Source organism: Arachis duranensis, chromosome 1 (genome assembly GCF_000817695.3).
Source record: "Arachis duranensis cultivar V14167 chromosome 1, aradu.V14167.gnm2.J7QH, whole genome shotgun sequence".
Taxonomy (NCBI): Eukaryota; Viridiplantae; Streptophyta; class Magnoliopsida; order Fabales; family Fabaceae; genus Arachis; species Arachis duranensis.
The window spans coordinates 33,161,957-33,186,889 of record NC_029772.3 but is presented as its reverse complement, the minus strand read 5'-3'; the positions used below and the strand labels follow the sequence as shown (position 1 = coordinate 33,186,889).

The window sequence follows — 24,933 nt, the reverse complement described above, 5'->3', positions numbered from 1 at the left end:
CGGTAAACATGGGCTTGTATACCCACATCTAGTCAGGGACACGGAGGGCATCAAGTGATCAAGGTTAAGATGGCAGACACATTCCCAGGGGCCTGACACTAGAAGCTCGTAGTTAGCTTCCTCGAGATCGCCTCCGCATATCGCCCCTGAGTCACAGAGCTATTGTAAGTCCTCTACGATCACCCTAGAAGAGGTACCCGTCATGTCGGACGTGCATCACACATAACAGTTCATGGGAGGTCGCATCGCCATACCTACAATGGGAACACCACTTACGTTAATTGCCGGGAGGAAGGAATATCCTAACCTTAAACTAAGTCACTCTATACTAAACTATTCTAGCTTAAAGCCACCATATCTTGACCTAAAACCACCATAGATAAACCATGTTGATGACACCAATGGTACCCCCATGAACTACTTAACCAGAGCAAGAAGCAATAGCAGTAAAAGAAGATATAGCAACAATGGCCAAAAAAAGAAGTAAGGTAGGCACGAAAGATAATGACTTACCAGTATTTATGATGAAGACAAATGCTGGAAGCGGAAAATAGTAAATTTCCTACGATGACAGGGTAAAACTCCCAAGGAGTATCAGTGGTCGCAGTCGCGGAGGAAGGATGAGGAACAACAAGAATGGTGGTGATAGTTGTGATAAAGAAAGAGAAAGAGAAATGATAGAATGAAATAGGGGAAGTAACTGTAACTAAAGAAGGAGAAGCGCGAAAGGTCAATGGTAGAATAAACCTTTCCACGCAATTTTAAATCACTCTTAAAATGCATTTAATGCTCCAGTGCAATCCTCGAAGCAACGCTCTTGAGACGAGTGTTGGGGGAAACCCTTACACGCGAGGAAGCCTCTATAATTCCAAGTCCGGGACAATTGACCCACGTTGGGTAAGGGCTGTTGTCCCGGGAATCCAAGTAGACGAATGCGACAGTCGTGCATATCACATTTTGACACATTGGTGGGCACTGTTTTGGCCCAACCCAACACGACCCATACATGGCCCAACAAATGGACGCTTGTGCCATTCCGTACCGACAGGCATCCTCCAAGTGACACAAACAATGAGGGATTTGATAGCTGGGCACAACAGGAAAAGGGGCGAGGCCCTAAGGAGATAGGGGCCCACCCAGACGAATAAGGATAAGTGAGGGGAACCTACCCCTCTCCCTAGGTACGTCACAATAACCCTAACCTAGCCTCCTAGTTATACGAACATTAACTTAAGTATCGGAGCGTCCTTGCAGGTGGTTCCACCTGCCAACCAATCGACGATTTGCAAGTGCAACATCTTGCCTTAGCCCCATATAGATTGTTGGACATTAGGACATCATGAGAAGATTCTCCTTCGACATTATATGCAAATTCTCATTTAGAATAGACCTCAAGTGCTTTATTCATTCTCTCCCAGAGTCTAAGCTGGCAGACAGCCTCGACCTCGCATCCAAACTATCAGTACAGCGAGTAATATCACCGTCGCTGCTTATATGAAAACTGAAGCGATACTGAACATTTGTTCGGAAAAGAAGCAGAAGGAAGCGATCGGAGTGGTGGAGAATGTGGCCATGAAAATGATAGGACAGAGGAGGATAGAGATGACGATGACGATGACGGGTCTTAACAAACCAGATTTGTTGTCCAGATTCAAATTCATGGGATCCATCAAAGACAACAAGTACTTGAGAGACATAGTCATTAATTTCTTGAGTATGAATTGATTGAGAAAAAATTAAAGATTTTTCTTCTTATGAATATTGACTGTTGGGGTTATGCGAGATATGATGAAAATCAGGGAGAATAACGTTTCTAAATAGAAGGGTCAGAGATCATTTTATCTTCTATTAAAATTGTTATGGACTATTTTATCTTTTGTTAGAATTGACGGAACAAAAAATTTAAACAACTAATAAAATTTATTGTTAAAGACTAAGCGAATAATTAATTTTATTGAGGACTAAAATATCTTATTAAAAATTCTTTAGGGATCAAATCGGAAAATACTCCAACTAAAAATGAGAGAACAAACAATGTGGACGGAATAATTTCACTTATATAAGTACAAAAGGGCGCGAAAATTTGCCGATAGACGTTGCGGCGGTAGACCCATACTTCGTCATCTACATCTTCAGGGTTTATCGACCCCAAAATTAGGTTTTAGTCTTATTACTTCTCATCTTCCACCTCTGCAACCAAACCATTCCAGAACATCTGCGAAAGTCGCACGCAAGCAACATTCTCTGAAATTTGAATCCGCAGAAGGAAGAAGAGGGAGAGCGAGTGCAAGTTGATCACTGAATCACTGATCGGTGCAACCAATGTCCAAACCAGAAGCAGAAGCTGCTCCCATGGCTGCTCTCGTTGTTGCTTCGCTTTCTAGAAGCTTCCACCAAGTGCCTCCCTCCGCGGTTCCCGCTACGCTCGATTGTATTCTCGCCACCACTGGCTTGCCACCGCTGTCACTCTTCGCTTCTTTCCTGGACGATTTTCCTAATCTTCTGAAGGTTCTAGTATTGTAATTCCATCCCTGTCAATTTGTTCTTAACCGAAGAATCTGCATATTTGTTTCATGTTTTATTGTAATATGAAGGGAACCAAAATAAAACGAAGTAAACTTTTTTTAAAAGAGAAAGAAAATGTCGTAGATGTGAATAATAGGGACCATTTTATTGCTTATTGTGTTGAGGAAAATGGCCAGAACTAAGACGATTAATTAAAATGAAGGAAGGAAGGAAAGGGGAAGGGGGTGGATTATTGTATGTAACACCCTATTTATTTCTTACTTTTTTCGTCTTCATGGTTTGTTCGTTATTCTTGAATATAACAGGGTATTATGTTGGAGGATGAAAATTTGGATTCTGATAAACATCTCCATCTTTTGTCATTGTCAAGTGCTCTTTGTCATCTACTGAAGAAAATGGGTGAGTTGTCATCCCATCTACGGATTTGTTTAATTCTTTTTGTTTTGAACTTTCCCAGACATGCTATTTGTAAACTACATACACGGTTTTTTTTATGTTCTTCATGTGGAAGTACATTTCTAGGAAACTGAAATACTATGCTGAAATGGAGCATTTAAAACTGTCAAGTTTCATCTTTTTTTAGGAACAGTGCTCTCTAATTCTTTTATTTCCAGGGGCTGATTATGGTGCGATGAAATCTTTTATGTATAGATGTTTCCTTCCTTTAGTTGTGGTGCTACAAACATCTCAGCATGACTTGCTTAGTCAGGTATAGTTGCAATATTATTATCCAATAACCAGGATATTGTCTCATATAGTTTTAGGTAATTATTGGACTTCGGGAGCTTCTCATAACCTAATTTCTGTATTTTTTCCTCTCCACTTGTTGGATATGCTTGATGTTTATGTCAGATCACAGAATGGTTCATGGATGTTGTGGTGGAAACGGGTGCCTGGGGTGTTTTCGAAGAAGCATTGGTGCCAAATTTTTTGAAATCAGTTGGTCTTTCCATGGGCATGCTTCATAGCGGTGATTTAGATTTCTATGAATGGAGTAGCAAACCATCTTTCCAGGGTTCATATGATGTCATAATAGATCCACTAAAGGACAAGGAATTATTGCTGTCTTCTTCAAGTACTTTTACATTGAAAACAGCATGCAATGTTTTGTCTCTAGTTATGGAAGGCGCCCTTCAATGTGCGCAAACACATACATTCTTTAAGTCAGCAGGAGAGGAACGGTGTATTGCCATTAAATTTGTTGAAACTTTGATTTGGGACTTGTGTAATATGACTGAGCGGATGCTTTTGCATAGTCTGGATCACAGGTCTTGTGCTGTTGGTTTCTTTCTTCCCATTGTTCACAAAGCATTTCCTACGAATCACAAATTTGAAATCTCAATTCGTGGGCAGAGACATGACTTTTCTCGGTAGAATAAGTTAAACTCGTTAACGTCTGTTTGTTTTGTATGGTGTATACATGCTATTTTGTTTTCTAAGTGCATCCTGTTTAACATTGGTTTTCAGGGAGCATTTCTTCATCAAACTTTGGAACTGCTGCATTACACTGTTTTCAGGTGGAAAGTTAGAGAGAAGAGATGCATATAATGTACTCTCTTTGTGTTTTTCCTTTTTATTGCCTGTAGAAAAATGTGAAGATGCTGATTCAATCTTTAGAACTGAAGAGTTTGACATAAGAGCAGAAAAGCAGTTCTGGGATGAAATAAAGACGGGGCTGGTATTTCAGCTTTATTTAGTAATTTTCCGTTAAAGATTGTTTAGTTTGTTAGTTCTTTTCTTTGTTATGAATCAAACTGAACCTGGTCAGGTTGACAAGGAAAATTTAGTGCGAAAGCAGAGTTTACATATATTGAAGATGGCTCTGAATGTGCAAAGGGGAGCCAATTCCATCTCTAAAATTTCAAAAAATAATACCAACGTAGAGCATTCTGCACCTCATGTTGTGACAAAGAGAGAACGTTGGGCTTACAAGGAAGCCAAGTCACTTGGTGTTGGGAAACTTTTGACTTCAGATGACTTAATCTTCGACAGCAAACAATTCTGGGATGCATTTGTCCTTCTATATGAGATGCTTGAAGAATATGGGACTCACTTAGTTGAAGCTGCTTGGAATAATCAGGTTTGTTGTACTAGGTTTGCATTATCTTCTTTCCCATATCTAGGCCTCTAGGGTTATGTCCCTATCTAGGTTGGAAATACTTTTTCATGTTCCAATTAAACATGGTTGGAGTAGTTGGGAATCCTTCTAAGTTGCAGAAAGATAGAGTCCTTTTTGGAATATGACATGTTGAAATGTTGCTTTTCGCGGGCAATATTTGGATGTTTCTGGATCTGATGTTTCCTAGAACGTTTATTCTTGTTTTTGGGGTCTGTTTCGACATGTATGCTTTGTGTGCTTATAGGTTTCCAGCTGCTTAATGCTTGTTTTGCTGAATAGATGAGCAATTAGTCAGTCACAATGCTAGTAGTTGTATTGGTGACGTTCATCGAGATCAACTTGAAATCTGTGGTGAGACTTTCAATTGGTTGCCCATTCTATGGGAACGAGGCCTTCATCATGGCAATCCACAAGGTTTTTTTACCTTTCAATTCATCATGAACAAGTACAACCCAATGAATATTTTTGTTAGTAAAACTTCATAAGACATGGCATCAATACCATTGTCCGAGTTTTGTGTCTTGTACCAAATTATTCCTTTCACCTCCACTCATCATTTTTCATTCTTTGGTGTTTACCAAATAATGCAGTAAGGTGCCTGATCATGCAGTCTTTTCTGGACATAAATTGGGAGGATTATGGAAACTACATAAACTCAGTGCCTGAAGATTTTGTTCTTGGTCCATTTATGCAAGGATTGAATGACCCAATACACCACAAAGAATTTGGTTAGTGCTTCACACTTTTAACCTTAGGATCATAGTTCTCAAAACCGAAACTGGTAATCGACTAGTTCAAGCTACTGTGACACTAGGTTAATGGTTCAATGGGTTTGACCTTTCTTGATCGGATTGATTGTAAGTTCGGTCCGTAGGTCAAATCGAACTGGACAACTGATTTACCAGTTTTCTCAGTCGAACCGTCCAATTCGGTCCGGCTCTGATAACTAAGCTTTTCAAATGAATTTTGTTTTATTCAGATTTGTGTTTTGTGTTAAGCTTTCGATCTCCTGTGGCAATAATTTGATATTGGTAATTAATTTCTTGAATCTGGTTTTCTGTTAAAATGATTAGATTGAATACTTCCAAAAAATGGGGGTAAACAGAAAAGGATTGCTTATAACTGCTTCTGATTGAATTGCATTTCAGGCATAAAGGGAGTTTTCATGTCAAGGGTAATTGAAGGTGCTGCCCGGTTTATACACCATTATGTTACTTTCCTGATTCCAAGGTATGCATAGATACCAATATTGGTAAGTAGAACAGTACTTTTCCCCGTGAAATTGGGTTATATTGGTTGGGGAGTATAAAGGATGTCTTGAACAAATGCCTTATTTTTAGCAAAAGCTCTTGAATAAATGCCTTCTTATTACCAAAAAGAAACATGTCCTGGATAAATTGCACAGTCATCATGAATTTGTGAACACGTGATAAAATGCTTTGGCTTTGCATTTCTTATTGTCTTAAAGTTGGCTACAGGAAACGCATTGCATTTTTGTGCAATTTAGCATCCACAGCTAAACACCATTCCTTCGGACGAGCTGGACTTATGGCGCTTGCTGAATGCATTGCATTAGCTGCTGCAGGCATTGGAACAACTGTTGAGGCCAGTACAAAATCATCTAAACACATTGTTCCGATGGATTTTGTTTCTGGAGTAGCAAATCAAACTGATAAAAAAGAATTACTGGATATTTTTAGATATGTTGTTGAGAGCAGCAAACAACATTTCAATCCCAGTTACCGTCTTAAAGGTTCTTAATTCAATCTGCTTGGTCTAGATCTTTTGTAAAATTGATTTGATTGTTTGTAGATTGCAGTATTAGTCAACTTAAAGCTTGATTATGGTTACAGTTTGTAGCAAAATTTTGGAGGCAGCTGTTTTGGTGGTGTGTACATTTGATATTCCTCTTGAGATTCTTCTGCTTTTCCTTTCAGCTTTTCCAAGGGAATTTACAGATTATGGTGGTACGTGGAATCTAAGTTCTAGTTCTTTCTTATGGTCTAATTGTACTGAACTTGCATCTCTACACTATTTTTGGAAATAGGAAAGATATTGCCAAACAATATTTTCTCTTTGCACATGCATGAAAGCTCGATGAACCAATTCATCCTGTTCAAGTCTACTCATCCAAAGAAACTGGATTAGATAAATATAATTGAAATTCTTTTCTTATGAAACAAGATTTCCCTGCTCTGATGTGTAGTGGGCAGCATATCACAAACAAGATCAAGCATAAATTCAATGATGAACTGGTTGTATATGCATAAAAGATGTTTTATGATTTTCCAATCACAATTTTACTAATCACCCGTCACATACGAGCTGTGTCCTTGTTTCTTGGGCCTGATTAGATGAATATTTTGTGATGATCTCATCCTTCAGCTTTCTGGTGTGCATAATGATTTCATATATATTTTGGTTGACTGTTTGTTACGGGTATTTTTATGAGTTGTGATGGAAACAAAGGGGAATGTATTAGAAAGGAACGAAAGGAACGCCAATAGAATTAATTGGAAAATTATGGTAGAATATCTGCCTGTATATTAGCAGATATTCCAGCAGAATATTTGATCATTCAAATCTATAAATTCTGCGGGATTTGAATCTGTAATTATGTAATCAAATTATGTGGGATGTGCAGTTGTAATTATATATTTATGTGGGTTTTGCATCTGTAATTATGTAATTAGTATAGTAATGGTTGAGTTGTCTTCATGTGACCTCATGGTCACGGGTTCAAAGCCATGGAAACAACCACTGGGTGCGGCCCTTCCCGGACCCTGTGGGATGCTTGTGCATCGGGTTGCCCTTATTCCATGAATATATCAGGATTCTCCAATAGGAAAAGATACACCTTTATCTACAGATTTTCAAAGTTTTAATAAGGAAAGTGAAGGAAGGGCTTAGAATCTTCAAGTCTTTGTTCACGAGTTTAAAATAGACAAGTAAAGGTAAATGAAGGAATGCTTCTACAATATATCCTTTATATTAAAAAACTTGTCATAAAATTATATTTCATAACAGTTCTAGTTTTTTTTTTTTTTATTTGATGAACTTTTTAGTTCTTAATATTAGTCCATTGGAAAAATCAGTTTTTGATATATTAAACTTTAATATATGAAAAAAAAATCAGTTTTTAATACATTGATCCTTTAGAGTGCAATTGTTTCAGCGTTTCTCTTACAAATAATCAGTTGCCATATTTGTATTTTATAAAATAATCAGAATTAAAAAAAATAGTTCTCAACTTTTTTCAAAAGCTAAACAAAGTAGCCTTTTCACACAATTATAGACTCACTTTTCTTAAAATCAGAAACAATGGCACCCAATGTAGTGTATAATTTTAGAATAAGTTTTGGAACAAACCCAAACAGATGATGTTGGTCTCAAGTTGGGTGCTGGGCTGCACTTCCAATATCTAAGTTGGTTAAATAGATAAAAAAAAAAATGTTAAAGTCATGTGTCTAATGTATCCATATTGCTTTTTTCATGTCTGAGTTGTATCCTGTGTGTCTAAATTTGAAAAAAAGAAGAAAAAACCTTTTAGTTGGACACCTATGAATGTGTTTGACTAGTATGTGAATGCCCACTTCGTGTTGGTATACCACTCTTGTTAGACATGTGGACATGTTGGTAGTGCGCTTCATTGGTTATGGATTATTTATTATATTTGACTTCTCATCAACATAAACTTCCAATACTTGTATCTCTAGCAATTCCCCAATACAGTTGGAGCATAAAATCTGATGATACATGATTTCAGCTGGTACATTTTGATTATTCTCTTCTTTCTCCCCAGGTCAGCTAAGGGCGACTATAAAAAGATGGCTTTCAGGTTGCGGTGAAAAGGCTTGTTGTGGCAATTGCTGTAGTAATGAGATAAAGCTCTGGGAAAGTCTTTGTGACTTCCCACTGAGCTTTGTCAGTAATCATCTTTCCAGTGCCTCCCTTAATTATGATGATGAGGACTTGAATGCTTGGGAGTTTGAAGCAAATAGATGGGCAAGGGTACTTCTCCTTGCAATCAAGAAGGAACATCCATTTGAACCTATTTTAACGGTTTGTTTTCTCCTTCTTCTGTTGTAGTTTCTACAATTGCTTCCTTGTTTTAGCGAAAAAGAAAAAGTAAAAATGAAAATAGTCATCATCTTATCTTGATTTAAGTTTGGGAAAATTTAGAATCAGTATCAGATCTGTTTTTGCATTATCAGGGAATATTTTGTATCTTTGGTGACTGTTGTGTATTAGAAAGAGAAAATATTGTAGAGTCAAAATGATGTTCTGTTATTCTGATTGTATTTTTAGGTGGGGTACAATAGTCAAACTACTCTTAGGCAGTTAGTATCAGTTACATCAGAGATAGAGTGCTCTGCTACATTCCAACTAAACTTGGGAATACTCTATTTTGCACCCTCAATTTGAGCTAGGATTACTCATTGATCCCTTTATTGGGTCTGCTATGCAAGCTTCAATTAGTTTTTCTTAACCATGTTTGCTGGTTTTGGGAGTAGGAGAGAGGCAAAACCTTTGTAGCAATGAGCAATGTGTGTTACTGCTTGAAGTATTTGGTTGGAGCACAACTCATGCACTTTCAACAATAGATTTTCAGAGAAACTAGTTTTATGGGATAGGACTAGAAGTTTGGCCTGTATTTAGTGAACGGTGAAAACATATGCTTATTGATAGCTTTCCTCTTTCTTTTGTATGTTTTTGTTCGTGTAAGAAGGAGCTTTTTTCCTCCATTCTTGTACTATTCTTCTCTCCATTTAATGTATTCTTCTTTCACAAAAAGTAAATAAATAAATAAGACAAGTTAAAAAGAACTCTTAATACTGGATGCAGCATATTTTAGTTTGAGTTATATATTAGTTTTGTTAAGCCCATAATAGTTATTTTAAACTCTTACTTGCAATTTATATTGCTGCACTGACTGGTATCCCTGCATCAATACTCTGGTATGACTTTAATAGTGGATCCATTGCACGTATTTTGCAGTTTCTTGAAAGCAGTGGTGCTGATATTTTGAATCAAGGACAGGATACCAAATATGTAAAATTCTTGATTCTTGCATTGAGTTTAGTTCTGGAGCTTCATAAAGCAAAGGAAAGAGCTGTTGAATATGGTAATAAAGCCAGAACTGATGTAGCAAATGCCTTTTCTGGAATAGTTGATGGTCTTAGTCTAATAGAAGGCGTCTCTAAGAAACTTGTTGATAAATTTCTTTATTTGTTGGTAATTTCTCATAAACCTCTTCCTTCTATGATATGCTAATTAGTTTATTGCTATGACTTATACAGTCCTTAAATGTATTGGCTTTCAGGATGATCTCGTTCAGGTTGCAAACCAGGCCAGCTCCATTTTCTGGTCTGGCATTGTAACAGAGGACTCTAACCTGCCAGGTGCAGTGAAAGGAAAACTTGGAGGCCCTAGTCAACGAAGATTGTCAATTTCTACCACCACTGCTGTATTGCAGGCGGTAGGTACTCTTTAAGATTTCTGTTATCACTAGCTGATTGCTTTATTCCAAAGAAGTTATTACAAGAAAATTATTTTGTGGAGGTGGTATCCTAGCTCATAAAATTTTAGATATAACCTAATGAAATACATATATATAGCTTGTTTTGATTTGCTTAACTTTTAGGTAAAAATTATACTTTATATATGAAATCTGTTCAATTTGCTTTGATTAAGGGATATCTTATTTTTGCAACTTTATCTGATTGTTGTGTTTAATCAAGCAGGTTATATCTGTGAAGGCATTATCATTAATCTTGTTGTGGTGCAAACAAATAAGAAGTGATGCTCCACTAAACTCTGCTTTTATATTTATATGGCAATTCTTCTGGAGGAGTACCAGATCTCCCTGTTCCTGCTCAGAGGTGCTTGGCATTTACATGAATTCTGTTGTTAAAGCATTGCTCCTTTTTCATGATTGAAGTGCGTGATGATGTCCTTTGGTTGCTATGCATTTTAATGCAGACACAAGCTGAAATTCATCTTGCAGCATATGAAGCACTTGTTTTTGGGCTCAAAGTTCTAGCATCCCCATGCTTTCCTGGATCTATGTATCTAATTAAGGAAAATGAGAACATTCTTTCAGACACAGAAGGAAGGCCCTGGTTAGATTCTATGTGTGGAGCATTCTTTCAAAATATCAATGATCTACTTAGAACAGGAGTTTTGGCTAGAACTCGAAGAGCAGTTTTGTTGGATATAAAGGTTCTAGTGACGCTTTCACATTAGGCATTTGTCTTCATTGCAATAATTGAATCTGAACTTTACAAGCTTATTTTCCTTTTTTTCTTGTTACCCTTGTCCTATCATATCACAATTAAGTTCGCACTAATTGTAGGATTGGATCTGAAGTGATAAACTAGTAAATGTTAACTGATCTGTTACTTATTCAGTGGGTGTGCCTAGAATCTTTGTTGTCAATCCCTTCTCAAGCTTTCCGGAATGGGTTTCATTTGGAGGAAAACAATGCTTCCTTTTCAGAAGGGACTCTTGAATGCATTTTTCGTGATCTTGTTGAAAGGTAAGCATCAGAATGATTTCTATGCACCTGTGTGTGTGTGTAAGATTTTTGTAGGATTTCTATGGTTGCAGTTAGGGTTATCTTATTGACAATTAAACTTGGTGAAGACCCACAATTCTTTTCAACAGTATTTTTTATATTTCCAATTTTTTAGTTACAAATTACTGTTACACATTACAAAAATGGACATCTTTTAGCTTTCTTTTCTGTTATCTTATTTGCCTTGTATCTTCTTTACAATTCTTAAGCTTACTTAATGGTGTGTTTTGCAGCCTTGAAAATGCTGGGGAAAGTTCTGTTTTACCCATGCTGAGATCACTCCGAATGTTAATAGAGCTAGTCAGCAATGTGAGGTCAAATGCTGTTGTTTCTATTTCTAATATAATTGACACAGAGGTATGTTTTTTCATATGTTCAATTTCCATGGTACTTTTGATTGAATTAATTTACTACATATGCATGGTTAATTTTCTTGTGTGAGGATGTCAAGGATATCAAGAACTGACTTTTCTTAATGCCTAAGCAGATGCATATCTCGCATAGACTCCTCATGCAAAAGTCTTTTGGCTTGAAATTGAAGGCATGAATGATGCATGAGCATGTCACTGAAGGCATGAAGGATGCATGAGCATGACACTCATGTTGTTTATATTATATTGATGGCATATCTCCTGTTATTATCTTAGATGGCCAATGTGTGTAGCCACTAATCTGATGCTGTCTTAGTAAAATATTGAACATTGCTATTGAATGATAAGAACATCAGCTTGCATTGAAATATAAGTTAATTAACAATCACCATGCCAAATGTGGCTGATAAATGTGACATGTGTTTCATTGCATTACTTTGAACTTGGTTTTGTTTTGTTTTTTAACCAGCATGAAAGCACACAATTTCTGCTTCATAATGGCTTATTGGAGTGCCACGTATTTTTTTTGCGAGCTTATTTTCTCTGCATCTCACCAGCAGTGTTCACTGATCTAATGACTTTCTATCTTATCAGTCGATATGGAATTTGGTCCGTTCCTCTTGGATACTGCATATAAGCTGCAACAAGAGAAGAATTTCTTCCATTGCTGCTCTTTTGTCATCTGTTTTGCATCCTGTGTTTTTTAATGATGAAATAATGCACCAAATAGGCAATGCACCCGGACCGCTGAAATGGGTTTGTATTCTCTTCAACAAGCTTTCTGATCTTCTGCTATGTTATTTCATGAAACTAGTGACTATTAGTTTTAATGCTTGGCAAACAGTTTATTCAAAATCTTCTTGAGGAAGGAACAAAGAGTCCTCGTACAATTCGTCTGGCTGCACTGCACTTAACAGGGTTGTGGCTCTTAAATCCTAGGATTATAAAGTTTTACCTAAAGGAGTTAAAGCTTCTGTCTCTCTATGGTTCAGGTACAAAACTTAATTATTTTTCTGTATAATTGATTTACCTGGCTATCTATCTTTTGCTTTACAATATCAATTTCAATATATCATTCTGAATTTGAAATCACCTCTGTCAGTTGCATTTGATGAAGATTTTGAAGCTGAACTAGCTGACAACAATGATGCAAGACTGGAAGTGTCTCTATTGGCAAGGAGCCCTGACCAAGAGCTGACTGAAGTTAGTAACTCAACAGTTGAACAAGTTGGCTTATAGTTTGTCCTCCTCCTCCCCCCCCAAAACAAAAAAATGTCCTTAACATGATGATATTTCTATGATAATAGAAGAACATACTGATTTGCAATTTATTATAAGTGTATTATTTCTTTGAATTTCTTGAAGCTCGTAACTTTGTAGTAATTCGCCACTTCTCTTACCAGGCATTTATTAATACAGAGTTGTATGCACGTGTATCGGTTGCTGTTTTGTTTTACAAGTTGGCAGACCAGGCTAGGATGGTAGGATCACCAAGTGAAGATGCAGACTGCATTGCGGCTCTAGAATCTGGCAAATCATTTCTTCTAGAGCTTCTTGACTCTGCGGTAGTTACTTACTGTTAATTGATACTAAAGGGTTGACTGTTGTTTGTTATGTCAAGTTTGGTTCTGTCTCTCTTCCTTTTCAAGGTGTTTTTACTTTTGATAATGTTCAGATGCTTTATGCTCATCCTGGAACGCTTATGTTCACTATCTATTGATGTAGGTGAATGATAAAGATCTCGCTAAGGAGTTATACAAAAAATATAGTGCTGTAAGTATCCCTTTGTTCCATTCACTTCTTTAGTTTGATTAAATGCAATTGACTAGAGTGTCCTGTCTTCTATAATTTGAGATGACCTTGAAGAAGTATTGGTGTCTTTAATCATTTTGGTGAAACCTTTAGACAGTAGAGGAACTGTAACTCTTAAATTAGTGTAATCTTTAGAGAGTTGTTGGCATATTGACATTAATCCTACAAGGATACAATTTCTTCCAGAGTTCCAGCTCTTGGTTGGTGTGTTATCCCCGCTTTAAATATTTTGATTATGGCATGATGACTGTAGTTTGTGATGCTATTGCAATTTTTTGCTAATATCAGTCTTCCCTTACTTATTTTGTCTTCAATTCTTTACATTTATGTTCAGATCCATAGACGCAAAATACGTGTTTGGCAAATAATATGTGTCTTGTCCCCATTTGTTGATGAAGATATAGTGGGGAAAGTTGTAGATTACTTGTACATATCACTCCATGTAAGTAAATTTTACATCATATCTCTCAATAGTATTTATTTCTGATATTAGTATTTAATATGCTGTTGACCTTTTTTTCCATGGAAGCATATGTTAGTGGTCTCTATATAAGCAACTAAGCAAGTGCACCCCCAATTTATTCATAGCATGCTTTTCTCGATGAACTTCTAGTTATGATTTCCTTGCATTTGATTTTAAAGACAGTCACCATATCTATCTCTGCATTTGAATTCTTTTTATTACTATATTTGCTTTTGTGTATTTAACTATTCATATCAAAGGAAAATGACTTACCAACAAAAGATATGTACTACAGCAATTGTAGAGCCTAAAATGTTTCAATTGTTATCTGTGACTACAAAAGTGCCTTTCAAGCTCCAAAATCAACTTATCGCAATGGCATAAGACCAACAATTATGTCACTGAATGTTGGGCACTAAACTGCCAAAGAGAGTATAAGTTAATTTTTCAGAGATGAGAATAATGAGATTTAAGAGTGGAGATAAAAGAAAACTAGAAAAGATAAATTGTGTTGGAGAAACATGAGTATATCTATTGAGGAAAAGATGACAAAAAGTCGTTTTAAACAGTTTAGCCATGTGAGAAGACTAATAGGAGCCTAATATATGCCAATGTTTGATCCATCTGGCTAAAGTAACCTGGTGGGAGAAGGCTTTGGTGATGGTTGATTGTTAGAGTTGTCAATTGCTATAAATCTAACTATCTTTTATAATATGGCACAAACCCTGGTCGGTTATACTATTATCAACCTGTATTAATTCAACACTAGACCGAAATAACTATGTTAATTTTTTAATCGCAGAGAAATAACCTACCAGCAGTTCGTCAGTACCTAGAGACATTTGCAATCAACATTTACTTGAAGTTTCCATTTCTTGTAAGAAGACTTTTCTTTTCCCTTGTTTTGCTTCACCCATTGTCTCTATGTTTAGACTTCACTTAAGTACAGTTCATCAAGCGGGTTTCTTATAAAATGAAATGAGATGTTATTTCACACTTTCAATTATTCTTTTTAATGTATCTTATCTTTGGGTGCGGCCCTTCCTCCGACCCTACATTAACCCGGGATGCTTGGGCACCGGGCGGCCTTTTTTTAATGTATCTTATCTTTACACCATATACATCCTGAATTTCCTCCTTTTGTCCGAAAGTTTGGTGTTAGATTGATTTAGTTGCTTTCTTGTTCATGTTTCATATTCTTCTCAATTACGCTTTTCCTAATGTTCAACTTGTAGGTTCAAGAAAAATTGGTCCTGATATTGCGAGATTATGATATGAGACCACAGGTAAATGTAGTTTTCTATTGGATATTTTCTTAGATGACATGAATCTTTTGGTAGCAGGTTTTAATTGTCCTTAATTTGCAGTCAGTACACTACACATGTAAATTTAGTTTGCTTAAACCGACAGTAATAACTCAATTGTAGAATGCATTCCATGACTTCTCTTATGTGTTTCTTTTGAATTTCAGTGGCATAATTGTGATTATGTTAAGCAAAGACAAAAAATGATTGCAATACTGTAGCTTGTTGAAGATTTATAGGGTTTAGATGGATAAGAGAGGGCAAAACATGAAAAGTCAAAAGCTAAGCATTAAATACTATCCCATTGCTGTGATAAGTAATGATGTAGAGATATTCTTGCAAGTACAAGCATTCCATTCCAGCTGGATACTCCAACAACAACATCATGTTATTATTTCTGAAAGATATAATTATCATTGATTAACAATCACATATTCTTTATCAGTTAGTCATGAAACATCTTGCTATCTATACTTGCATGTCAGTATATAGTTCAATATCTTTTTATGACAGACAGTTAATCTACTATCGTATATATATAATTAGTTAGGATTGTACAAATCACTTATACTGTATTCTTGTCTTTTGGGTTTAAATACAGGCACTTTCTTCATATGTATTCATAGCAGCTAATGTTATTCTCAATTCATCTAAAGATGTTCAATCTAGACATTTGGATACATTGTTTCCTCCGCTAGTTCCACTATTAACTTCTCACCACCACAGTTTACGTGGTTTTACTCAGGTTAGCATTTCAATTTCTCTCTTATGCGCGTGGGACAATGTGCCCCTGTGCTCAAATTCAAACAAATGAATTGTAATATGATTGTTTTGCAGTTACTGGCATACCAAATTCTTCATAAACTTTTTCCACTGTTGGATTCTGGATCTTCTGAGATGTTACCTTTAGAGAAGAGGTGTTTGGTTGATTTGAAAACATACCTAGCAAAGAATTCTGATTGTGCCCGGTATGACACTTATTTTTGTATCTCTTGTTATCCCATGATGTGTCATCATGAATCTTTATCTGCCATAGTGGATATGTCATGTATGCACGTATCAAACATTCTGAAACAGTGTTATTGCTTTCCATGATCTTTACGTATATATCCTGCAGTGGGCATGAGAAGTTGACTTATCTAAATTTTAATATGCCACCAAATGGAAGGAGTTTTAGGAAACACTTCAATTGATTTAGGTGCTTTATTTTTAAAGAAAATAATATAAGAAATTTTACTATGTATGATAAATAAATGACTGCATATGAGGAAAAAAGACTTCATTTGGCATGTTTGTGCTGCTTTCTTTCAGAAAATCACTGAGTAGTACTCATTGGTATTTTGATGTTCTTTTATTTTTTCTTTTGCTCCTGGCGTCTCTATCTATGTGATATGATTTCAATATTTTGTAATCTATTTCTGATTGTTTTGGATGAAATTTAGGTGTCGGTAGCTGTTGTACTACTTTCTAGTGAAAAGGATGCACTCATGAATTTTTAATATTTATCTTTCAGCTTACGAACATCAATGGCAGGATATCTTGATGCTTATAACCCAAATAGCTCTGCCACCCCTGCTGGGATTTTCGTCAATCGAGTTGAGGTGAGGTTATTATTTGTGTAAAAATCATATTGATGCTATCCTTTCAGGAATTCAAATTTAAATTCCGAACCAAATATTTCTGTTTTTTCAATTTTTGATCTGATGGACAGATACTAAATGTTGATCCAATGGCTACAATCCATTATGGCATTACCATGTACTTATCTTTTGTTTCTTTAGATATGGACACAATCTTTATATCCTTATATAGTCATATTGCTTATGTATTTTATAACATGCGATTCCTTAGCTACATTGAGATGGCATCACTTGTACTTGATTTAGGCTTCATCACTTTGTGGATGTATTGTTTATTCTATTAGGTGTATATCGTCAGTACATGTTGATACCTGCATGCCTGAAACTCTAATTCAACATCTCTCACTTATAGGCTTGTACTTCTGCTTTTATAGATGATAGTTGTGTTGATTTTTTGTTTGTTATTTAAAGGAAGGTGATTTTGAGTGTGTTCCAACCTCTCTCATGGAGCAAGTACTCAATTTTTTAAATGTAAGTAATTTGCCAAAGTTCTTAATCTAAAAGGAGAGTCAAAATTTCTGTTTCATTTATGAATCCCACCCTTTTATCTCTCTTCCAACAACTTTTGCAGGATGCTAGAGAAGATTTACGGTGTTCAATGGCAAAGGATGTGGTGACCATCAGGAATGAGACTCTAAAATTCAATGGGGATAAGAATCAGTTGGAACATCTCTCTGATGCCATCAAAGGAAACCAACTTAAATATATTGCTTCAGATTTCCAGAAAAAGGTTACTGTTACCAAACATGACAAGGGGCAGATAGAAGCAGGTTTCCTTTATGGCAACAACGAAACCTACAGAAAAATGACTGGTATGTCTTTGGTTGAGTTTGAATCATTGTCAATGCAATGATTCACCATACCTTAAAATTGGAATTTAACTTCTATAAAGACAAATGGGGGTTTCAATGATCAACTCTAGACTGCATAGTTGTAGACGCCCTGAGTACTAGATACATAGCTTTTGATTGCAGATGGTGGCTCATGGTGGAGGCCGAGAAATCCGCCATATGGTGTATGGCATTATGGGAAATGGCAGAAATGGTGGATGGACTGAAAATATATCTATGTGCAAAAGTAAAATAAAATAAAATGCAGGACATTAAGTCATAAAACACCAAAAAGTATAAGACTTAGAGTCCAAATGTCAACTATGGCATATTCAAATACCAAAACCCCAAAAGAAACACCAAAAACATTGTCTCATCATGTTTTCAAACTATAAAATGATTAGTGTAAGGACCCGGTTTCTGGTAAACTGGATTTTCGGCTACTTTGCGACTTGTTTCGCAAAACCCAAGAATCACGACTCATCATGATTTAGTGAGGCGGGCCCAGATGAAAAAAAGGGAAATAAATAATAAATAAGGTAATGAATGAGTCAAATTTACTTTTACGAGGGTAATAAATCCCTCTGGTCAAATTTGACCATGCAAAGACCTGTTCACACTTATTCTTCACCTTGCTCACTAAATTATCTTAGAGACATTTTAGAGCCTGCAATTAGTGACGGTTTTGTGCATGCTGGGAGGGAGGGAGGGAGGGAGGGAGGGAGCTCAACAGAGAGGAAAGAGATTGTTGGGTTGGTGAGGGAAAAAGAGGCTGTAACTAGGGTAATGTGACCTCACTAACATTAGCTAATAGCTATTAGGATTTAGGAGTTTCTAGTTGACTGAAACAACCTTCAAATGCAATAAAAAAAAAGAAAATTACACCCAGCCCCACCATTCACATTGCGGACCACGATGGCTGTCACTATGGTGACCACCACTATTTCTGCAACGCAGCCTCACCCAAATGGTGGTGGGCCCAATGTGTGCCACTCCATTTTGCCATGACACTGCCATGGCCTCAATTTCTAAACACTGACCAGATAATGCGCCGAGTTCATGTTTTAGATCTAACGTAATTTAATTTGAATATCAATGTAACAGAATTGGAAAGGGATGATCTCCTTCTGGACAATTTACTGCAGTCAAGAAGATCTTCTCTCAATCGACTAACTGAAAGTCGACAACATTTTATCTTTGTAGCATCCTTGCTTGACCGCATACCCAATCTTGCTGGTCTGGCGCGGACCTGCGAGGTAAGTAACTAATTTTTCTCCCGTTCTCCATAGTATCTATCCTACAATTTCATTTTCTCATTCTTTCCTTTTGTGCATTTCGGAAAAAATGGTTTGTTCTTTAAACAAGCTTTTGTTTTAAGCAGGTATTTAGAGCATCAGGGCTGGCTGTTGCTGATGCAAACATCATAAGCGACAAGCAGTTCCAGTTGATCAGGTTTCATGATAGTATAATGTTTTGTTTTATTTTGTTTTGTTTTTTGTTTTTTGTTTTGTTTTTACTTCTGTTTTATGTGTGTCACATACTTCACATACAAACTTGATTTGCTACTTGGGTTATTGGAGCTCAAAAATAGGATTACTGTTAAGACAACCAATAATTCAAAATGATCAAATCTTTAGAGAGCATGATTTTTGATGATGTATTAGACTGCTTATATGCACCTGTGTAACAGAGCAGAAGGAGGGGTAAGAATAGTTGAAGATATTACATTTCTTATAAGCATCTTTTGTGCATATAGTGAAACAATGTAAAATTTTCTGAGGGAACAACAACCACAATTAATTTTAGCTCACGCAAACTTCTTGCACTTTAATATGCCTGTAACTATTCACTTGCATGGAATCATCATTCCAAAGATTTCCAAATGAAAGTCAGTTTTGTTGTTCTTGATATGTATTCACTAATTTGCATCTACAAAAAATGGGATTTATGTACATGTAATTTGAAAAATGTGGAGTTCACTGATTTGCATAGCTAATTTGAAATGATAAAGTTGGAGGCAGGCTACTTCTCAATCTTATTTTTCAAAAAATGGGATTTATGTACATGTAATTCAATTGCATATTGGAATTCCAAGTTATGCAGAATCCCATTAAGGTTTTCTACTTAATGTTTCACAATTGCACAAGATGCGACATCGTTAATTTGCGTCTGCTTAAAATTGGCTATTCTCTTCTGGTGCTTATATATTATGTTCTTTAGTGTATTGATAATGCAAGGTATATTGCTTCGATATTTTCTTTGTTTATTTAATTAGTAGTAGATTTATTTTTAAGTTGAATTTACTGTCTTTCATGGATAATGCAAAGTGGGGGAAAATTACAGCATTATCCTTAAATATATAGTATCATATAATATATTTAATTTATTTTGCAATATGATTTTGTCAATCATTCCCAAAAGTTGCTTTTTTACAGTGTGACAGCTGAAAAATGGGTTCCAATCATAGAAGTCCCAGTTGATAGCATCAAGGCTTACTTGCAGAAAAAGAAGAGGGAGGGATTTTCCATCTTGGGTTTGGAACAAACTGCAAATAGCATACCCTTGGACAAGTATTCCTTTCCAAAAAATACTGTAAGTTGTCCATTTAGTTCTGTCCCTCCGCTTTAAATTTGCTGTATGATCGAGGGGATTTCAACAGGAACCACTGCAAACTCAAGTGTCCTCCTAAACCTGATTTACTTTTGATTTCTATTGTGGTTCCTTATTCCCAACTATTTTCTTATATTTCTTAGGGTGATAAACTATCATTTCTACTCATAAATGTTTAGGACACTGACAAATCTATCTTCGAGAAAAACAAAACTAACCTTGTACACATAAAAGATGGATTTCTCTTGACAAAATATCCAAACACTAAAAAACTATCAAAAAATCTCCAAATTAGTCTCTAACCTAATCCTAATTCTAATCCTACTCCAACCCCAATCTCCAATCCACCACCACCACCACCACCAGTTCTAACATGTTCATGTCAAAGTGAGTCAACTAAGACGATTGACTGTATTTAGGCTCTAGATTGCTGGTCAATAAGGTTAGATGCTACCATAGCAGACGAGAAGACCTTAAGCCAGATAAACCCTTTCTCTTTTTCTTTAAAGGATGGTTTAACCAGTTCATGTTAACAAAGGTTTATTAGAATTGTACGATCCATTCTTAAAATGAAAATTCTTTTATATAATGTAGGGATTTGGTTTTTTTCTTTGGAGTTCTTGTTCATTAACTTTCAGAAATCCTAAAACTCACTCCTTCTCTTTGACATCATATCAACATAAAGATTTGTTTACCAGACAACTTAACATTACATAGGAGGTAGCGAATAAATCAATAATTATGAGGAAACTCCGATTCTAGTTCATCATCATATGCCAATCAAAATGGTTGAACCCATTTATTCATCCTTTAGAGTTTAGAGTTGTTAATGATTACACTAACATGACAACCTGGCAAATGGTAATCTTAGGCTAACGTATCAATGACATGTTAACAGATGATTGCCATGTGATGAGGGTCAATGTCTACCGGCGGTATATTTGAAACATTAAAATGTTAGGAGTAAACAACAACAGCAGCCTTATTCCAGTAGGTGGGGTGATCAAACGACCCATTGCACCCTATTATGTATCATGTCTACAGTGAGACTGTTGACACGTAGATCTCCTTTGACCACTTCATGTATGGTCTTTTTAGGTCTTTCTCTACCATCCGCTACCTGTCCATCTTCCATTTCATCTATCCTCCTAACCGGATGTTTTGTTGATCTTCTTCCCACGTGTCTAAACCACTTGAGACGAAATATTAAAATGATAAGAGCAAATTAAAACCAAATGTTTGAAATAAAATGGAAACCAAATAAAAATGTTGAGGAAAAAAAACGTTTATCATTCAATAAAAGTTTCTTGTAAATAAAAATATATTAAAACTACTTTTATAACGTATCATTTTATTGGGATTCACTTTAACATAGTAATATTTTTATTAAAAATAAATATAAATTATGACAAACATCACATATTTTTCACATTATATAAAAATATCTCGCATTCCTTAAAAGTATTTTTTTTATAATTTACTAATAAGAGTCTATAATTATTAATTATTTACCATAATTTCATATCTGGTTTTCATAGAAATGTATGTTGCTGTATTATGAGTTTTTGTAAAAAGGATGTTTGAAAAGTGTTCTTAATATGATTTTTTATAAAAATATTTACTGTATTTTATATATGTTTTCTCGTTTTCTACTGTTATTTATGGTTTTAATTTTATTCGTAAATTTTCAGTATGTTTCAATATACTTAGACATTGACATTTATGACGTGACATTTATGACGTGACAATTGTATACTGCAGTGTCACTTGCCTGTCAGCTTAGAATTGCAATGTCAGCTTTGAATTGCTATATTATCATATTCTATAATGGTGGTAACTCTCAAGGGTATAATTGACACATTTGAAACATTATAGACAAAACTAAGACAAATAAAATGTGAGAGATATTTTTAAAACTTTAAAAACTTTAGAAATAAAAAATATATTTTATCCGATTTCTCTACTATTGATAAGGCACTTCTATACAATGTCAAGATTTGTGAGTAGACGTCTCAAAGAAAATGATAATAATGAACAAAAATGCTATGTTCATACAAAAAATTAGTTATCATGGATTTGTGTATAGATTTGTAATAAATAATGTGTTGTTTAATTTATTTTCAATGTATATTTTGTATTCCAATATGTATTTTATAAGAGCGGATGATTTGGATGGTTGATCAATGAACGGCCTCCTAGAATGATACCTTGTGGGAATACATTCTTCAATCCGTCTATTACATGTATAGACAGGTTTCACTACTTTTGAAATGTACGTATACAACTTAGAAATGATGGAAAGAAACAAATAGGAATAAAATGTTGTACTCTTGCTTTTTCGTATTTTATAAGTCCGTGTTTATAGATTCAGGTTATTAGCAGGAAGAAACTTTCTATTTATCTTTTTCTTTTTTTGTTGTTTTCCATTGAATAAGGTGTGGATCCATTCTCTTAAGTGGTGTCCACATCCAATCTAATATATTCGTATTTGAGATGCGAGTCAGTGTGATATCCCACACTTAACATATACACATCATTGTTCTTTTAGTTTCCTATTTGGTGCCACAATTTTCATACCTTGCTGCTTTGCTATGTGGTTGTATACTTAGGTCCTGGTTCTTGGCAGAGAGAAAGAAGGTATACCTGTGGATATAATTCATATATTGGATGCTTGCGTTGAAATTCCCCAATTTGGAGTTATTAGATCTCTCAATGTTCATGTCAGTGGCGCTATTGCACTCTGGGAGTATACTCGACAACAGAGGTCTCAATAGCCATGCTTTGTGAGCATAATTTTATAAGAATTATATTTTATAATGTAACATGTAATATAATTGTTGTGTTATTAGATAAGCGTTATAGGATTGGTCCCATTGAATTCGTTTGACAATGTCATGCTTATCATAATTTTGTGGCTTACATTGACCTATGAATATATAAAAAAGGCGAATATGACAGATATTGTGAAACAGAGCGGGTTATAATGAACAGTGCCATTAACCATGATAGTTCTTACGTGATTAGACGTGTTTTATTTATTTATTTATATTGAGATGCAAGCTATAAATCAATGAAATACTGAATAAGATTTCTAGATATATAAATTGGAGTCTTGGTCCAGCACACCTATAAATGACAATGTAGAGGCAATTCAAGCAGTTTGAATGTGCTTATCAATAATTGGCAGTTAGGTAAGACAAAAACTTAGCTGTATCGAGATATTGCACCATTGAGAAAAGTGAAAAGCCACAACAAAATTGATCCTAAACACAAGCACGCGTCCGTCTGATTGAGTACACATTGGAAAAGAAATTCCTTCCTCTCCTTTTCTGATAATAAAACAGGTATCAAAACGGGGCATATATTAGTACCATGTATGTAACCATTATATATTATATTTTAATCTACATACCTGGAAAATTTTCATGCGGTTTCCTAAAAATCTGCTATGCACCTTTTTCTTCTTTTTTGGGGCATTGCACCATGATCTTAAGAAGCTTGGAATCAATAGTTTCCAATTGCCAAAGCAAGTTGGTGTTCCAGTATAATTGGGCTTTTTCTTGGGAGAGGTCATCTGCAAAACGGTAACACGGAGGAAACTCCTTCACTACATATTATATTCTTAACATACATTTCAGCATACCCTACAAGAATGATCAAAAGCCAGAACCTACAAAAACATCAGGAGTATTTTAATAGCCCATTAAAATTTTTTTATTTGATCATGTGAATCTATTGTTTTTATAATGTCACTGGTACCTTGGTTGGAGCTGTGTGAACATGGATGTTAGTAGACATGGAGAGTAAGGGTGTGGAAGATGCAGATGTTCCTTTTGCGGACGCGCGTAATTGATGCGAGTAGTTAAGCAACCCTGCTCTTCTATCATATCCCTTACTTGCAGAACTATGTGCCTCTTGTCTAAATGTTTGATGGACGTGGTGGTGGTGGCGATGCTGTTGAATTGATGATCTCCTCTTCCCATGCTTCTCAGCATATACCCTTACTAGCACTGCCTTACCTCTGCTGCAACTCACCTACAACATGATCTAATGGGATTAAGACCTTATGCCATCCTTGAAAAGTGTGCAAAACACACAACGCATTGATGATCAACATCACATATAGATTTACCATTTTGGTTGGCATCTTGGAATAAGGAAGGAAGCCAAAGTTTTTGAGAATTTAGTTACTATATGTTTTGCTTTAGCATGATGCAGTCCAAAGACTTGTTGGAGTTGAGCAAAGAGAAGGTTACAAATTTATGCATCTTTGTGTGGATCGGAATCAAACTATACTTCGTTTTAAATAAATAGTATAATGTAATAATCAAACTATTGTCATCGGCAATGTTGGGGGCAACGACCCTTCAGCTACAACCCGGGATCTCTTATGCCCTTGGCCAGCTGATTTGTCTTTTTTATTTACATTATAACGTTTTCCATCGTAAAAAAAAAAAAAGACTTTTGAGGACCATAATATCAGCTTTATAAAAATTAGTTACTACATGAATAGAGCAAAAGAAGTCAATCATCAATAACAACAACAATAATTTTGTGTTTGGATTTCAGTTTGCAAACGGAAGTTTGCATAAAATTGATTTTGCAAACTTGATTTTGATTAAAAGTATGTCTGTGTTAAAGTGATTTATGTTTGGTAATTTTTGTATCAAAATGGATTATA

General features: G+C 35.5%; 2 protein-coding genes across 2 annotated transcripts; one reads left to right on the top strand and one right to left on the bottom strand.

Annotated features, from left to right (window-relative positions):
* Positions 1–2,067: 2,067 nt before the first annotated feature.
* On the top strand, positions 2,068–23,223 carry LOC107484694 (uncharacterized). The gene is made up of 36 exons (XM_052262316.1): positions 2,068–2,508; positions 2,832–2,925; positions 3,141–3,235; positions 3,379–3,896; positions 3,994–4,204; positions 4,295–4,606; positions 4,721–4,808; positions 4,925–5,059; positions 5,236–5,373; positions 5,794–5,875; positions 6,124–6,398; positions 6,499–6,612; positions 8,448–8,707; positions 9,644–9,880; positions 9,969–10,124; positions 10,390–10,527; positions 10,628–10,867; positions 11,056–11,183; positions 11,456–11,579; positions 12,188–12,349; positions 12,438–12,585; positions 12,696–12,796; positions 12,997–13,158; positions 13,319–13,366; positions 13,740–13,847; positions 14,671–14,745; positions 15,104–15,154; positions 15,774–15,917; positions 16,010–16,140; positions 16,686–16,773; positions 17,224–17,283; positions 17,384–17,624; positions 18,747–18,898; positions 19,024–19,094; positions 20,078–20,234; positions 22,862–23,223. Exons 1-36 carry the CDS (start codon positions 2,323–2,325, stop codon positions 23,024–23,026), a joined length of 5,595 nt encoding a protein of 1,864 aa, XP_052118276.1. The 5' UTR covers positions 2,068–2,322; the 3' UTR covers positions 23,027–23,223.
* A 150-nt stretch (positions 23,224–23,373) lies between these two features.
* LOC110279778 (uncharacterized) lies at positions 23,374–24,526 on the bottom strand. Its single transcript, XM_021139793.2, has 4 exons — positions 24,385–24,526; positions 24,012–24,287; positions 23,665–23,826; positions 23,374–23,581 (listed from the first exon to the last, which is right to left on the bottom strand). Exons 1-4 carry the CDS (start codon positions 24,397–24,399, stop codon positions 23,516–23,518), a joined length of 519 nt encoding a protein of 172 aa, XP_020995452.1. The 5' UTR covers positions 24,400–24,526; the 3' UTR covers positions 23,374–23,515.
* Between the last annotated feature and the right edge of the window lie 407 nt (positions 24,527–24,933).